The sequence below is a fragment of the Ochotona curzoniae genome, unplaced genomic scaffold, assembly GCF_017591425.1.
Source record: "Ochotona curzoniae isolate NIBS_2020 unplaced genomic scaffold, NIBS_Ocur_1.0 contig_520, whole genome shotgun sequence".
Classification (NCBI taxonomy): Eukaryota; Metazoa; Chordata; class Mammalia; order Lagomorpha; family Ochotonidae; genus Ochotona; species Ochotona curzoniae.
In genome coordinates this window covers 106,441-123,470 of record NW_024466457.1, presented here as the reverse complement: position 1 = coordinate 123,470, position 17,030 = coordinate 106,441, and the positions used below count along the sequence as shown (strand labels likewise).

General features: G+C 56.5%; 1 protein-coding gene, 1 long non-coding RNA gene and 1 other non-coding gene across 4 annotated transcripts; all 3 read left to right on the top strand.

Annotated features, from left to right (window-relative positions):
- The first annotated feature begins 320 nt into the window (after nucleotides 1-320).
- Nucleotides 321-3,764, top strand: LOC121162329. Its single transcript, XR_005884781.1, has 2 exons — nucleotides 321-748; nucleotides 3,424-3,764. It is a non-coding gene; the product is annotated as an uncharacterized LOC121162329 (long non-coding RNA).
- A 6,236-nt stretch (nucleotides 3,765-10,000) lies between these two features.
- OGFOD3 (2-oxoglutarate and iron dependent oxygenase domain containing 3) lies at nucleotides 10,001-16,697 on the top strand. 2 transcript variants are annotated; one of them, XM_040989286.1, is made up of 3 exons: nucleotides 10,001-10,152; nucleotides 10,815-10,979; nucleotides 16,377-16,697. In XM_040989286.1, the coding sequence occupies exons 1-3, from the start codon at nucleotides 10,079-10,081 to the stop codon at nucleotides 16,528-16,530; spliced, it is 393 nt and encodes a 130-aa protein (XP_040845220.1). In that variant the 5' UTR covers nucleotides 10,001-10,078; the 3' UTR covers nucleotides 16,531-16,697. The 2 variants fall into 2 exon arrangements, with proteins under 2 accessions (XP_040845220.1, XP_040845221.1); XM_040989287.1 differs by having other exon boundaries at nucleotides 10,815-11,032.
- LOC121162356 lies at nucleotides 13,343-13,530 on the top strand. Its single transcript, XR_005884786.1, has one exon.
- Nucleotides 16,698-17,030: the final 333 nt, after the last annotated feature.

Here is a 17,030-nt window from a genome sequence, read left to right as displayed (position 1 = left end):
CGTGACACCTCTGCTTCCAGAAGCAGACAGAAATCCTTTCTTCACCTTCGACTTGCTCAGTTACTGTCTGAAAGGCAGGCGGTTAGCACAGTGTCTTAGAGAAGATAGCAAGTGGCAATCCCAGGGAGGTAAGAGGAAGTGATTACAGGATCACCCGCAATTGTTCTGGCCTGTACTGTGTCTTGACCTAGAAGGAGGTGGTCTTTGCTGCTTCTGCACATTTGCTATGTTTATGTGGGTCGGTGAGGCATCAGGTGGTGCTGGGGGTTGGCATCTCTCCGAAGATAGTAATTCCCCACCAAATGTCAGGACTCTAATTCTGTACCCACTCTGTGAGGTGGAGCTGTCATTCTTCTTAACTGACAAAGAGAATTGATGAGGTCCGGTAACACCCTGGATTGGCATGTGCAAGAGCCAGACTTTGTGGGAAGCTATCGCAGCATCTCCCTTCCAGGGGAAGGACTGAGAGCTGGAAGTGTCTGTGAGAGATGACATGTGTCAGTCTGATCACTGAGTAGCAGTTGCCAGAGTCTCAAATCTAGACGTCTTACTTCACGTGCTCAGAAGTCCTAGGACAGGAGTTGGGAACTGACCTGGTTTTCATTCTTCCACCTTTCTGCCCATCTAGGGGACACTGGCAAGGATGCAGTGAATTGCACCTACAAGGATGAGGATGACTGTGTGGTCAGATTCCAGTACTACGAAGGCTCCAGTGGCAAGTCCATCCTGTGTGTGGTAGAAGAGCCAGGTGAGGCCCTGCTCCTGCCCCGGGGAGAGGGAGTCACATCAGGCAGGGATTTCCACTCATATCCCTCTTAGGTAGAGCAGGGTAAGCCTGACCTTGTAGAGCTGAGTTACTGTGTCATCTGGGTGAGGGGGATATGTAAAAGTGACGTTTACTCATTGAGGAAAGAGCAAAAATAAGCTGCGTAGGAAGGGTAGGGAGGTAGGTATGGATTTCATCTAGGTCCAAGGAGTTAAAAATTGAAATTCTACACTTTACAGCGCATGTCAAGTGAGGCGGCTGCCAGGAGCTGTTTGTCCCTCCAGGGGAAGGCCGGATGGTTGGAGGGTGGTTGGAGGCATTGCTCTTCACAGGCTCACCACGGGACGTAGTCATGGGTTGGAGGCATTGACTCAGTTTTGTCCTGGATGACTTGCTGCTGCAGCAGACCCCTCCTCCGTTGTAGGGAAGGGGACCCCAGATCCCCAGGCTCACATTGCTATTTCATCGCCTTGCTCTTTCCCTGGCTTGAAGTAGAATGCAGTGGCCAGGGACCCAGAGCTTAGGAGGAAAGTGTTCTCTTTCTCTTCTTCAACACTTACTAAGATGCTCCCCACCGAAGGGCTGAGCCACTGCAGGGCAGCAAGAGGGCATCACCAAGGGGTTTAACATTGGCTGGTGTGGAACGGGCTCGTGGCCTAGAGACTCATCACTTCTAGATAGAGTTGCCGGGTAAAACATAGTATGTAGCATGTAATATATGCTATCTACTTAGGTTACAAAGTAGTTTGTTGTCTGTCTGAGTATGGATTTATCCGGCTGTCTGTACTTTTGTTTGCTGAATTAACCCTAGTCTTCTCTGACCTTGGGCCACTCATCATGAGCCCACTGCTCTGGCTGAGGGTGTTCCCCGGAGACTGCCTGATCTTGTCGCTGCTTTAGGGAGTCTGCCACTTAGCCCTTGGAGGGCAAATGGCTAACAGTTTTCCTGCAAAGACCTCCTGAGGTTCTGCCTGTCCTGGGGGCTGCCCTACCCCAATCTCCTGGAGACTTCACAATGTTTTTTTTTTCCATTAGAACTGGGGCCCTTCATTCCAGGGAACACACTTGGTTCCTTAGCTCCTCTCTCCAGGAACTCCATTTGTTAGAGGCAGGTTATAATTTGGAGGGTTGGGAAGCTGCCACCTTGGGTTTGTGGTGGTGGTTGTTTTTGAGTGGTGTCTGGCAAGCACAGTGTGTATGTTTAGAGAAGAAGGTGGGAGGGCCCGGCGCGGTGGCGCAAGTGGTTAAAGGTCCTCGCCTTGCACGCCCGGGATCCCATATGGGCGCCGGTTCTAATCCCGGCAGCCCCGCTTCCCTTCCAGCTCCCTGCCTGTGGCCTGGGAAAGCAGTCGAGGACAGCCCAAAGCTTTGGGAACCTGCACCCGCGTGGGAGACCCGGAAGAGGCTCCTGGCTTCGGATAGGCATAGTATCGGCCCGTTGCGCTCACTTGGGGAGTGAATCATCGGACGGAAGACCTTCCTCTCTGTCTCTCCTCTCTGTATATCCGCCTTTCCAATGAAAAAATAATAAAAATAAATCTTTAAAAAAAAAGAAGAAGGTGGGAGATGGTGTGGGCTGTGGGGATGACTTCCTTTCCCGGTACATCACTCCTCACACATACAAACACCTGCTTTCATCCACTTGAGGCTGCCAGAGTGGGTCACTTGCCCACCACTGGAGGCTCCTGGGAAGGTCTCTGCAAGACACACCCAGATTGACCCTTGGTGGCTGACATATGCCTGTTTGTGTTGGGTGCTGACCAGGGTCAAACAGAAGTCAGCTTTCAACAGAGCTGGGGTTTTAGATAACCAAAATGTCTGAGAAAGAACCCAAAATATTGTTATAGCCAGGAGGCCTGTTCTCTGAGAATGCTGAAAAAGTTGCTAGGTTAGCAGCCCTCATCAACGTCAGCATCTGAACCAGGGTGGCACCCACGAGGAACACCTATAATAATACTGGCTGGCTCTTTGAGCATTCATTCTGTGTCAGGCGCTGTTCTGAGTTTCTTAAATGGAGTGAACTTAGCCATTCCTTGTATGACAAAGTCGAAAGGTCAGTGCTATTACTTTTCTGTTTTAATGATAGAGAAATAGGAAACAAAAGCCCAGAAGAAAAGGCCCAGTAATTTCCCAGAGGTCATGCAGCGCAGAAGCAATAAGCCAGGACTCAGACCCAGGCATCTGTGCCTTCACTCCCCTCGTGTGAATGTGTCTGGCCATGGTCACCTGTTGTCAGCAGCAAGAAGGCAAGGTCGCTGGAGAGGGAGCCAGAGGAAGCCTTGTGCCTGGTGTCTGAGGCAGGACGGTGCAGGATGTGTCTGAGGCAGGCACTTCCACAGGGGCCAGCTGCATGGAGACCGTCTCCCAGCCGTGGGCTCTGACTGGGTGCTGGGCAGTTGGCCACTGGGGAGACAAGGAACAACCCTAAACAGTGACTGCTTTTTCATACTCAGGACTCTTCTGATGACACTCTTTTTAAAAATCACTTTTTTCTTCCTTTCTGTTGCTGCCATTTCATAGACTTAAGCTTGGGTTAATTTTTCTTCCTATGTGGTAACCAAATCTTGGTGATTCCGAGCCTAAACTGCTGGGGATGTATGTCTGTACACTGACACTCAGTTTCCTGGTAACAAAAGCATTCTCTTCCTTTCTGACAGAACCAGAACCAACGACAGGGAATCCCAAAGCGGAATTCCTGAAGATACTGCAGGCCCGGGAGAGGAACAGCAATGGAATTAATTATTAATTCAGAGGTGGAAAAATCAGAGAAACATAAGCTTGATCTTCTAGACTCTATGAATGAGCAGCTAGACTTGAATGCAAAAGGTGTTGTTATCAGTTTGCTAAATTACATACCGCGTTATTTCTCAGCCAGCGATCTAGAAGACGTAGAGTCAGTGTTACTACCCTTCATTAAATTGCTCTTTTCCAGTCCACAAGAAGAAGATAGATCTGTGGATCACTTGAAAAACAATCCACAAGACTTCTCTGTAAAACTTAACAAACATCAATTCAGAAAGATCCACTTTCTGGAAAATTTGATAAACTCTTGCAATTGAACAAAAACTGGATGATGAGGTTAAAAACACCAAAAAAGCTGTCGTGCTGATGCAGCCTCCGTTAGATCTGAAAGCAAAACGACTATTCTTCCTAAGAAAGTTAGAAAGTACCGGATCACAGCACATCAGCCGGGGGCCAAAGGGCCTGAGGAAAAGGCAGCAGCAGGAGACAATCGGGAGGAGAGAGAACGCGCGCCCCCTTGTGGAGGGCACCGTGCAAGGCCGGCTGGGGAGCGCAGGAGCTTCATGTGGCCCAGAGGCCCTGGCACCTGGGGGCCAACTCCTTCTACCCAGAGCCCCCACTCACAGAGAGCCTCCCTCTTTCCTGAAGAAGTACATCGCGGGCAGGCCATCTGCTGCGGCCCGTGCAAAGTGTCTCCCTGAGCCAGAGAAAAGGCTAATTGACATATTTATAGCAAAAATGCGAGCAAAAAAGGCAGAGACAGCAGAACCAAACACAGATTGCCATTTCAATAACATTGATCTTGCTCCCGTGTTCAAAACCCCCAAAGCCAAACGGAGACTGAAGTTGAGAAGGAAGAATTCCCTCAAAACATGGAACTCTGTAAAGAGGCCTGCATTCCTTGCCCTACAAAGTCTCATCGATTCCCCTCCCCGAGAGCCTTCTCCCTCTTCTGGAGACCCGAGTTCTCAGGATTTTCCTTCTCCAGAAGCGATGGCTCTTCCAGTACCTCCTGCAGAAGACATTCTTGAAGCCAGCCTTGCTGCAGCAAATAACTTAGGAAACACTGTGCCAGAAGAATCTCCCCCTGCCAGCACAGCCCAGGGGCATCCATTGGCCACTGGTTCCCCTGAGATTGCCCCCACAGTGGCAGACAAATGCAATGGGGGAACCCTAACATGGGCAGGGGCATCCATCCCCTCCATGCCTACAGGCAGTACTTACCCCTTGCAGTCATCCCCAGGGCACCAATGAAGCAGCTGAACCAGCAGCTTCGGTCCCTCATCCCCAATAATGACGTGAGAAACTTCATTTCAGATAGTCATCAGGACTCTGCAGATGGACTGTGCGGACCCCCAGGTGCAGCTGGCCTGTGCCAAGCTCATCTCCAGAACGGGCTTCCTCATGAAGCTCCTCAGTGAGCAGCAGCAAGTGAAGGCCAAGGCAGAATGGGACACAGACCGCTGGAAAGAAGAGGACTACATCAGCGAGAGCCCAGGAGGCCAGACTGATGCAGGAATGATCGAGCCAAGTGAGGTGAGGACGGCCACGAGACAGGAGAGCTGCCCTTTCCCTTCGTTTAGGAAGTGTCATTAAAGCACCAAGGAGGAAGAACAGGGGCTCCCAGTCCATATCTTGCATTGGGCACATAACTTTGGCCAAGCTGGCAATTTCCCACTTTGCTCCTTTAGAGAATGAAGCAGACCCGACAAGCTAGATGAACTGTAGAGTACCCGTGTGATAATCAGATCGTGTAACATTGGATCTTACGTGGTCTTGAAGATCCTACAAGCCACTCACCTGGAAGAATACGGGCTGGAATAGTTAAGTGTTCATGCTCTCTTTATTTGATCTCTTTTCATTGCTCTTTTAGCTCAAAGAAGTCCCAAGATACAGCCTTACCAAAATACTCATCATGGCAATATCTGTCACTGTAGCAGTGGTGATCTTAATAACGGGAGCCTGTCTCGTTGGGGTAAGGACAACGATTCACTTAGGTTTCTAGAACATCCTTTTTCTTTTCTTTTTTATTTATTTATTTTGACAATCTTTACATAGTTAGGGTAAGAAGGTTCAAGGGCTACAGGAAAGTGGATAAGACTACTATTTTTTCCCTATTGTTAGCTTCATGTTTAAAGGGGGGGTATTAAGGGAGAAGGCCCACCCAATTTCCCACCCTCCCCAGGTCCCGGATATAGGGCATGTTCTGAGATTCTTGCTTAGGTGGTTTTGATATTTCAACAGTTATGAATCGCTGCCAATCTTGCCACTCCAAGCACTATGAGGTCTTTGAAAAATCCACTGATTGACATAGTCCATCATAGTTGAGATGGTTTTTTGACCTGTTCTGTCTTCTCTCTTTTCTTGGTAAGGGTTCTGAGTCCAGCATTTAGATTAGGAAGATCTCCAAAGAAACTTCTTGTATGTGCTAGCAAGTACAGGGCCCGGCACAGTCCATCGCCCTAATCAGCTGGTGGTTGCAATTGCTGGGTTGGTTCTGTTTTCACTCCCGACTTCCACTGGAACCATTGGGTGTTGCAGTCCAGCCTCGTTCTGCCCAGCACATACTTGGCCCTCACATAAACCAGTGGGAGCTGCAGCCTAGTTGGAGCGACCCACACTAACCCCCACCAGGCCCGCCCCTTACCCTGGTTTGCCAGTATGTGTAGCAGTAATCCAGTCTGTCCCACACCCCATTCTACCCCAGCCGCTGTCTTAGTTTTATGTCCTCCCATGGAAGTGGTAACCCAAGAGGGAGGAGCCCACTATTTCCCTCCCAGGCCTCTCCCACTCCCAGATTCCAGCTGATGCTGCAGCTAAGCCCAAACAACCCTCGCCCACTCTAATTTTGTTTGCACCAGTAGGAATAATCCGCCAAGCCCGGCTTTTCCCTGATCTAGTCCACATGGGGCGCACAAGTGTGGTAGCCCTACCTAATCTGGTCTGCCCCCATCCCAGCCTCCGCTCTCCTGAGGGAGTAGCTGTCCAGCAAAGGAACCCTCCCTTATTCCCCTGCCGGCTCTGCCCATTTCTTTCCTTGTTCTCAGGCTGGTTGGGTGCTGCGGTCCCTTCCGGTATGGGCAACCTCACCCTGGCATTCCATATTGTGCACTAAGTCATTGTTGCAACCAAACCTGGCTCGACACACACACTGGTGCTTCGATTTGCCAGTGGATGATGTGAACAGATTCAGCCTGGTCTTCCCCAACCCCTGCCAATTGTATGCCAGTGGGTAACTTTCCATGGCCTATTCTGGGCTGTTTCCTATCATATTTCTTGCGCTTACCTGCCGGGTCTGTGTCCTGCCAGAGGAGTTGCCCAGGCTCCTCCATCAGAACCTCTCCCAATGCCAGGTTTCATGCTTACCAGTGGGTCCGTGAGCCAGCCCTACTCAGTCCACCTCCTGTCATAGCAGGAACTGTGGCTTTTCCTGACTGGCCTTCAACCCAAGCTGGTTCTTGCTGTTGGATGTTTCAGCCCAGCCATGGTTTATCCATACCCACATACGGCTCACACATGGCTCAGTAGGAGGGAAGGAGTGGCGGGAGGAGGGGCAAAATATGCATTTCCCCCCCCATTCCTAGGGGTGCTAAACCTCCTGCATTTTCCTAGGTGGGCTTCTTGGTGAGGTGGCTGCACTGGCTGAGGGGTGAGCGCAAACCCCGCCGGGCAATGAGCCAGAAACAATTGGTTCAAAAGTTACATAATGAAACCTCTGACAAGGAAGCAATCTTCATGAGAGGGGCAAGGTAAATGACAGACTGCCTTCCCCACGTTACCTAACGGGAGCAAACGGGGCGGGCAGAGAGGAAAAGTGGCCTGTTCTGTTCCCCACAGCATGAGCGAAGGCCCGGGCGAGAGGGCGGCCGCTGAGTCGACTGCCGAAGGAGAAAGCGAAGCCCTCGAGGAGGTGCTCACCGAGTGAGCCCTTTTGCTGCGGCTCCTCCATGGCTTATAAAAATACTTCCCTTCTAATACTCGTGTGTGTGATATTCATAAGTCATCCCAGCCAAGATGATAAGAAACGAAAGTCTAAGTTTTATACAAACCACAAGGCCACAGGCAAGAAAGGCTGGTCTGCATCTAGAAGCCTCCGAGGTAGAAAAATCCTCCCGTGGCGGCACCATGGGCACAGGACGAACAGGGGTCCCACCACATGCCCCCAACAGTCAGGTTCTAGGACATGAACATGTCAAACACCGGGCATTCCAGTGCCTTCTCCCCTGGCTTATTTAAGAACCAGTCATTTACCACAGAAGACCTGCCACACGCCCCTCTGAGGTCTTTCAGGTTGCCTGGATATTTGGATGTTGAAGCCCCGAGTCCTGTGGCGACCTGTCCTGCCTTTTCCCCAAGCCCACAGCCTCAAATGTGAATGTGTGTCATGCTGTCGGAAGGGGCACCTGTCCTTACAAATCTCCTCCTTCTGGCCTCCCTTCCCCTGTTCCTGCCCCACTAAGGCTCCCAGGTGCGGTTCTCTCTCTCTCCCTCTCTCTCTCTCTCCCTCTCCCTCTCTCCCTTTCCTCTTGGCCTCCTCTTCCTTGCTCTTCCCCTCTCTCCTCCTTCTGGCCTCCCTTCCTCCCCTTCCCCTTCCCCCTTTTCCCGCCCCGCTGGAATAAACTTCCCAAGATATCTCGTTGCGTCTGGTGTTTTCAGCTCACGGTAAAGAACCAGGTTGCGGGAATTAGCTGCGCGTAAAGTATCGTCATATCCTATGAGCTAGAACTCGCACCCTTTTTAAATAACTAACAGCCAGTACATCAGCAGCCGCTGCCAGCAGCTATCGTGGTGACAGTGATCGAGGTCGCAGATCAGACTGCCAGTTATGGAACACAGAACTTTACTATGAACATGAGGGGTGGGCACGCTTGCGCTGTAATTGTGGGTTGACTTGTTGGCATAGATCAGCAGATGCTGTGAGATTTGGTCTAGGCCTCCTGTACTCCATCATATGCCTCTTTGTGTGTAACTCCTGTGAAGTGCAAAATGTTTTTCCAGGCCCGGGAATTGCTGTCTGTGCATTGCTATCAAACTGATATTCCTATGATCAGGGCCTCTTGTCCCCCATTATGCCTCTATGTATGTTTCACCTGCGTAGTGCTTTGTTTTCCCAAGCCCGAGAATTGCTGTCTGCTCATTGCTACTGAGGTAAAAACACTCCCAGCCATGCAACAGGGTAACCACCCCTCCCGAAGTATGCTTTGTGCAGCTGCAGCAGACAATGCGTTGGATGGCAGCCAGTGATGGGTTAAGATGGACCGGGCACTGACCAACCTAAGACAGGGGCTCCGTCATGCTACGGAGATTCCAGATGACGGGTAAGGCTGATAACCTAGAGTCCACAACCTAAGACAGGCCCAGACAAGTCTGCTTTAAAACAAAAAAGGGGGATCTGTTGTGGGCTAAGGAGTTGGTTAGCATTTGTTAAGCTTGGCTCCTGCAGGAAATGGGCTTGGAGGCTGTGGCACCTTGTCTGTCAGACTCATTAGCATCTGATTGTTCTGCTAGAGGCTTGGGGGAAAGGTATATATGGCTGAATAAAGGGAGGCTGGGAGACCTCTTCCACCACTACCGGTCTCCTGTCGGTGTCTGATTCTCTGACCCTCGCCGTGTCCATGTTACTGGCTCAGCTGGCCGGTACATTTAGCCACTGGGGCACCTTCAGGCAGATCGGAGAGCTCCCAGGAGCCCAGATCCCAGGTCTGTGGTGATTTTGCTTTGTGGTATATGTGGGACAGGGACACGTTTTGTCCCGGGCACACCAGAGATGCGCGGGCCATGGAGAGTGACACCAGTCTCTGATTGGCTTGGGCATTTGTTTTCCCCAGGGACCTTTACGAAGATTCCCTTAAGCTAAAACGCAAGAAGAAGCAGGTAAACTGAGGCACACGGTGTGTCGCTGGAGGGAGGGATGGTGGGAGTAGGGGCAAAACATGCATTCCCCTCCCATTCCTAGGGGTGCTAAACCTCCTGCATTTTCCTAGGTGGGCTTCTTGGTGAGGAGGCTGCGCTGGCTGAGGGGTGAGCGCAAACCCCGCCGGGCAATGAGCCAGAATGAATTTGGTAAAAAATTATTCAATGAAACCTCTGACGAGGAAGCAATCTTCATGAGAGGGGCAAGGTAAATGACAGACTGCCTTCCCCACGTTACCTAACGGGAGCAAACGGGGCGGGCAGAGAGGAAAAGTGGCCTGTTCTGTTCCCCACAGCATGAGCGAAGGCCCGGGCGAGAGGGCGGCCGCTGAGTCGACTGCCGAAGGAGAAAGTGAAGCACCAGCAGCACTCGCGGCGCCCGGCGCGTCCCGCCCTCAGCCCCAGGCCAGCCCGCCCACAAGCCACCCGCTGGACCGACGACCGTTATGGCGGTTGGCCGCCACGCGGGGGCGGGGCCACGCGAGCAGCGCGCTGACGTCAGGGGCTGCGGGCGCTTGAAGGCGGGGATTTGCTGGAGAGGCCTGAAGGGCGGGGCCGGGCCGGAGGGGCGGACTCGGTGGTTTCCGCTTGCGCCCGGCGGCTTCCGCGTGCGCCCGGCGGCTTCCGCGTGCTCCTGGCTCTGCGCCGCCTCGCCCGATGGCCCCTCAGCGGAGGGCCGCGCCTAAAGCCCCCGAGGGCCGCGCCGAGGCTGAGCGCCGGCGCCCCAGCAGGTAGCGGGGATCGCGGAGCCCGCGGGCGGGACATGCCCGTGGGGGCGGGGCCGGGCTTGGATGGGCGTGGCTTCCCCTGCTTTGAGCGGGACTTTGCGGGGGCGGGGCAAGGCCTGGGTGGGCGTGGCGCTCCGGTGGGTGGGCGGGGCCTGGCGAGCCCCTCCCCGCGCGCACTGGCTGCAGGCAGGCGCTCCCTCCGAGGTCCGCAAACACCCCGGCCGGGCCTCCCTCGGGGAGGACTGGTCTCCCTTTGGTCCCAGGACCCGCTCCCCTGCCTCTCTCGGACAACGTGGGGCGCGGAGCTGGAGGGGCGCAGTGGCCCTTGAGTCCAACCCCTCAGGTTGATGGGGGCTCAGCCGGGCACGTGAGGAAGCCCCTCTTGCACAGGCTTGGCACCGGCCCCAGATCCCACGCTGCCAGAGGCTGTGACCAAGCGGGTTTCTCTGCCACTGCCACCCTTCCCAGCCCCTGGAGCCCTAAGGCGGTCCCTCTTCCCAGTGTGTCCGTGCTGGCCTCGGGGTGCAAGCCAGGGCAGCTGCTGGCAAGGGAGCGAGCTGGAAGTGGGTGCTGTGTGCTGTGTGGCTGGCGGAGTCCCCGAGATGGAGGTGAGCTGGGGCATGGCCAGGACCCTGCATCTGACCACGGCTGTTTCCTGTTGCCAGCTCCAGGAAGGACCGAGCCCCGCAGAAGGGGTCCAGGGTATGGCTGCAGGCCGCAGGCCTGGCGGCCATCGTGGCAGTGGCCACCCTGCTGCTGTGGAGCAGCCTGGGGGCCGACGACGGGATCAGCGGAGTCCTGGCCCGCCGTGGGGAGGTCGTGGCCCGCAGGTTCATCGAGGTGCCCTGTTCCGAGGACTACGACGGCCACCAGAGGTTTGAAGGTACCCAGCCCGGGCTGGGGGTGACACAGGTGTTGGCAGGCACCTGGGACATAGCGGAACCGGGGAAGGCACTGTCCCCATCTGGCTCCTGTGGACCACCTGTGGGGGGCAGGGAACGGGCGGAGCCGCCAGTGAAGGCTCAGCACCCTGGACGCACAGAGCTTCAGGGCTGCCCCCAGCCTGGACCCTTCCTCACCACTGGTGCTGTTTTCCAGGATGCTCTATGCTGTCTGGACATGTTCACATTTTTTTTAAAGGCAGAGTTACACAAAGAGAAGGAGAGATGCAGAGAGGGATGTCCAGTTGGCTGCTTCACTCCCCCAGATGACCGCAGCAGCCAGGGCTGAGCTGCCAGGAGCCAGGAGTTTCTTCGGGGTCTCCATGCCGGTGCAGGTTCCCAACCACCTGGGCCATCCTCTGCCTTTCTCAGGCCACAACAGGGAGCGGGATGGGACGTGGAGCAGCCAGGACTCAAGCTGGCGCCCCAGGGTGGGCTGCTGGCACCACAGGGAACCATTAGCAGATGTCTGGAACCCAGACAGCACCTGCACCAGGTTTTCCATCTGAGACCGTGCCGTGGCTGAGCAAAGGGGGCTTTCCAGCTGCTGGTGTCGAGTCCCATGTAATGGGGTGGTAACCCGTGTGTGCTGCGTGGGGCTCCTGTCCTCGACATCCCCCACAGTCCCTGGTGGTCAGCATTGAAGACGAAGGCGGGGCAGCAGGTGCGCCACCAGCGGCTGAGACAGCTGTGTCCTTCACGCCTGTGCTTGGGTCTGAGCCTGCCCCACTCCCGACTGCAATTCCTGCCCGTGTTGATGTGCGCACAGCAGGTGGTGGGCCCTGCGGCCCTTGGGAGGCCTGGCCTCAGCCGGCCCCTGCAGACATGAGCCAGCATGCAAGACCCCTAATGCCGATTACCAACACAAGTTGGAAGAGGAGGGATTGGCGAGTAGTGAGTGAGGTTTTTCCTGTAATGTTTATCATTTGGAAGAAATGTCAGAGAGGCAGGGAGGCAGGCCTGGCCCAGCCACGGTTGCTGTAGACACCTGCAGAGTGACCCGGTGGGTGAGAGCGCTCCATCTCTCTCGCCCTTTCTTTCTCTCTAACTCTTTCCAAAAAATAAACTTGTAAAAATGTATCTTAATTTCATTTGAAAAATAGAAAGACGTGCAGAGAATCTCCCATCTGCTGGTTCGCTCCCAGGTGCCCACAGCAGCAGGGCAGGGACGAGGTTCTTTCAGGGCTCCCCCGTGGGTAGCAGGGACACGCACGTGGGCCGTGGCCTGCTGCCTCCCGGAGCACGCCTTAGCAGAGAGCTGGGTCCACAGCTGCGGCAGGACCTGAACCCAAATCCCTGGGCAGGCTCAGTGGGCAGCGGCCTCCCTGTTGCGCCAGCGACACCCTGGGGGCCTCTTGCTCCCTGGCAGTTCTGACAGTTTGGGGTCAAGGCCGTGATGGGCGAATTTCCCTGTAGGGTCCAGCAGTTCTCTGGCCTGTGGCCACCCTGGGCCACCTCGGCTGCTGAGGTCGCCAGGGAATGGGCGGGCTCTTTGGGGCCCCGGGCTCAGCTTTGCCACAAAGAACCAGGGGAGCACCTTGCGCCTCCTGTACCCCCTTATCCTCTGTGTCCTCGTGGCGGGCACAGGGACTTCACTGCCACACCAGCCACCCACTGTTTTCTTTTAGCCCATCTGTTGTTTGGAACACTACGTTTATTATTTAGGAAGGCAGTGTGACAGAAGAGAGATCTTCCATCCACTGGTTCACTTTCCAGACAGCCACCAGGGTGGGGGCTGGGCCGTGTAGCCCCAGGGGTTGGGCGCTGCATCCGGGTCTCCCACACGGTGCAGGGCCCCAGACACTCAGGGCACCTTACTGGAGCTGGTCAGAGTGGAGTAGCCAGGAGCTGGACCAGCGGCTCAGCCTCCGGCCAGCCTTCTCCCGGCAGCAGACCGTCAGCCTCTGAGTTCACGCCTCCTGGCTGTGTCGTTCAGAGTTTGTGTCCAGTCTGACCGCAGAGTGGGCAGCAAGCATAGCCTGGGCCAGACAGGTGCCCTGGAGCTGGACCTGGGGGGTCCTGGGGGCAGTTCAGGGTGGGTGTGCTGGGATGCTGGACCTGGTTCCGGGGCTGCAGGTGGGTGACCCAGGGTGCCGGACCTGGCTCCTGGGCTGCAGATGGGTGACCCGGGGTGCCGGACCTGGCTCCGGGGCTGCAGGTGGGTGACCCCAGGGTGCCGGACCTGGCTCCGGGGCTGCAGGTGGGTGAGGCAGGGACAGCCCCGGAATGGGGAGCAGGCACGGTGGGGTGTGATGGTCTGGGGACCGGTTCCTGTGTCGCTGCACCTGCCGGCGCTGGGTGCGGCCCCGATACCAGGCAGCCCGACCCTGACCTAAAGTAAAGGCCCAGGGCGACTCCAGCCCCAGGGTTGACTTTGCAGTAAACAGGTGTGAGCATTCTAGCAGCCGCTTGATGGTCATGTATTATACTGCAAACAGGCCGCACGGGCATGGCACTGCACGCGGGCCCCCTGCTGGCCACACATGGCACCCCTGGGCTCTACCTAGCAATGCTTTGGCTGGACACCCAGCCAGGCATCCTGGTTCGGGGTGAGTGGGGTGGCCATGGCCTTGCTTGTAGGGATACAAGGTCCATGCTTGCCCTGATGGGGTACGGGTGGCCTGGTGGGTGCAGCTGGGCGGGGTCCAGGCTGGCCACCAGCACCCTCGGGTCTCACCTGAGCATCTGCCTCTCAGCCCCTGGCTAGTGGGATGCTCTTGGGGTTAAGATGGGTCCCTGCCAGGACCTAAGGTTGCCCTCAGATGCAGTGTGCGGTGTGACAAACTGCAGTAGTTTTTTGTTTGAAAGGCAGACCCCACCCGTTCAGGTGAGGGGTCCCTGTGCTGTGTGGGCCCTGCACTGTCTGTCAGCAGTGTGAGTATGTGGTTCCAGTGTGCCCAGCCGGGGGCGGTGTCACACAGGAAGGGGGCCGGCGTGGGGGCCGCTATGTGAGCACCCCAGGAGGCGTCCCCGGGGGCCTCGGGCCAGCATGCCAGGAACAGGGCCTATTGTTGTGAGCATCTCAGCTGGCTTCCTGCAGCACTTCCGATCCAGCTCCCGGCCTGTGTGTCTGGGAAAGCGGTGGAGGGTGGACGGAGGGCTGCCACCCATGGAGGGGACCCAGCTGCAGCTCCTGGCCACGGGCTGCAGCTTGGCCCTGGCCTGGTGCCGCTGTTCAGAGAGAACCAGTGGGTGTTAGATCGCTTTCGCTCTCTCCGTTGCCATTTCTTCTGCTGGTTCTGTTGTACTGTTTCAGACAGGTAAGGGAGAGGCCCTGAGATCCCATCGTCTCACCCGCGATGGGCTTAGGTGACCCCTGCATGCCCAGCTGTTGGGGGGCTGAGAGGGACGTCCAGACATCACGGCCAGTCCACAGTGCCCAGCTGGCGCCTGCCAGTCATCCATTTGCCACATCTTGGGGCAGTGGGGGTGGGGTGTCAGTCCCCACAAGGCCGTCTAAGGCTGCAGGGCAGGGGGCGACCCGGTCCCACTGCCTGGATGTGCTGCACAGCTCCTGGTCCGGCTTCCTGAGACTGCAGCCCCCAGGAGGTGGCCTGGATGGCTCAAGGGAGGGACGGCCCTGGCTCCCCGGCCCCAGCCTGGCCCCCGGGGCTGTGCTGCCCTCCACCTCACACGCTCCAGAGGCATCAGCATGGTTGCCCTGCACGGGTCTGGCTGAGTCTTCCTGTTGCTCTGGCCCACAGAGCAGAGCTTCGTGTGCAGGAGGCCTGTCCCTAGGAGATGGGGAGGCTGTGATTCAGGTTAAAGATTGCTGGGGAACAGCCACTGCCCCCTGCAGAAGGGCTGAGTTTCCCTCTCTGTCCACTAGAGGGCGGCGTCCTCCTGCCTGACTGCCTTCCCCATTGCTGGGCAGCCGTGAGCTCTCCAAGGCCTCCTTCCGCTGCACGCCCAGCTGCAGGTGCCAGGAGCTGAGACAAGGGCTCCGTCCCACATGGGTGCAGCGCCTGGGCACTGCTTGTCCTGCCATGGAGCGGCTGGCTGCCCGCAGGAGGCAGGCACCTGGGCACGCTCAAGTCCAGTGCCCACAGCAGGTCATATGTCGGGAAAGGTCTCCCATGTGGTGGATGCAGCTCTGAGCAGAGAAGCCTCACCTGGAGTGGTGGACCTGCTCGCCAGGCCCCCGGCCAGCTTCCTGTGCTCTTGGGGGCGCTCAGCCACGACCCTCCCTTGGGGTTGGGAGGCGATGCCACAATTCCAGAAAGAGCCAGTGCCATCTGCAAAGCCACCTTGGCTTCAGTCTCTGAGTGAGCCCGGCGGGAGAGTGCCAGGGAAGCAAGTTGGTCACTAGGGGTTCTGTGCACTCTGGCCCAGGGACCTGGGCAGCTCTCTGTCTCCATTCTTCTGTTCAACCAGCATCTTTTTTTTTTTTTTTCTAAGACTTACTTATTTTTATTGGAAAGTCAGATATACAGAGGAGGAGAGACAGAGAGGAAGATCTTTCATCCGATGATTCACTCCCCAAGTGGCTGCAACAGCTGGGGCTGAGCCAATCCGAAGCCAGGTCTGCCATGTGGGTGCAGGGTCTCAAACCTTAGGGCCGTCAGCTGCACAAGCAGGGAGCCGGATGAGAAGCAGGGCCACCGGGATTAGAAATGGCGCCCATGTGGGATCCCGTGCGTGCAAGGCAAGGACTTTAACTACTACACTATTGCGCCGGGCCCTTGACCAGCATCTTCAATCCACTGGTTCATTCTCCACATGTCCGCAACAGTCAGGCCTGGGCAAGGCAACTGGGAGCCAGGGGTTCCGTCCACTTGTCCCACATGGGTGGCTGGCACCACATACTTGGGCTGTGCCCTGCTGCTTGCCAGGGGGACACACAAAACAGGAAGCTAGAATGGGAGGGAGGGCTGAGAGTCGAACCTGGGCTCTTAGTTAAGCTGCTAAGTGCAGTGTCCACCAGGCGTCCTGCAGCTTCCAGGGGGTTGCAGTGCTGTTGGGCTGGGCACGCCAGGTGGCTGCATGGAGCAGTCCCTCAGCCCAGGCACACGTCAGCTGCCATGCAGGGAGATGTTGGAAAACTTTTAAAGGTGCAGTGGGGGGAGGGAGCCCCTGGGCCCCGTGGGTAACAGGGTCAGGAAGTGCGGGCTTTGGGGTGCGTGCTGAGATGGTGACAGGGGGGACCTAGGGGGCCTTTGGTGCCTCTAGGGAGTGGGTGGCTCCTGGTTCCTCTCCTTTGAGGGGTGTGGTTTGTTCTGCTGTGCTGGAGCAGGTGTATCTTACACCTGGCTGTGGTGTTTCTCACTCCTGCTGTCTGAACCACAGGTCCTGGGGCACACACATCCCAAGAGGCTCCGGATGTGACTGGCTGACCTTGCGCCTGGAGGCTGGCCAGCACGGTGACAAGAACAGCAGCTTGCCGGAGCCCTGCCCCATCAGTGCTGACACCAGCATCAGAAGGCGGCAGAGTGTGCTGTGAAGCGGGCACTGTCGTGGTGAAGACATGAAACACAAGGCATGTTTCCTGGTGGGGTTTCCGTGTTAGGTGTGTGGCTAGAGCTGGTCGGCTGCTGCCGGGCCATGGTGCCAGGGCGGGGGACCTGGTGGCCGCCTGGCAGCCGGCTGGCTACGGGCACAGGCAGCACCATGTGGAGATGACTGCTAAAGTGAGATGCCCAGAGACGTGGAATGCGGAGAGCTGCAGGGGCCCAGCTGTCTTCCCTCGGGCTGGGCTGGGGGCGAAGCCCCCCAGGTTCAGGCTGCGCCCGGCCTCTCTGCAGCGCTTCGCTTCAGATCCCCATTGCCATACAAGGAAGCGCCTTCCCGCTGCTCTTGGAGAAGTCCTGAATTGGCGCGGGCAGGAGCTCTGCGCTGCCTGGCTCTGGCTCCCAGCAGGGGAAGGGACGGTCATTCCTGGGGCAGCACTAGGGGTCTGGGTCAGGCCTGGGACTCTGCATTTCTCATGCTGCTGTCGTGGCG

What these genes read in the sequence shown, in the direction of transcription:
- OGFOD3 (XM_040989286.1), top strand. Translation starts at nt 10,079, where the DNA reads ATGGCCCCTCAGCGGAGGGCCGCGCCTAAAGCCCCCGAGGGCCGCGCC. An exon ending in GAGCGCCGGCGCCCCAGCAG is followed by an intron (nt 10,153 to 10,814) that starts GTAGCGGGGATC and finishes TCCTGTTGCCAG; the next exon opens with CTCCAGGAAGGACCGAGCCC. An exon ending in GGGGAGGTCGTGGCCCGCAG is followed by an intron (nt 10,980 to 16,376) that starts GTTCATCGAGGT and finishes TCTGAACCACAG; the next exon opens with GTCCTGGGGCACACACATCC.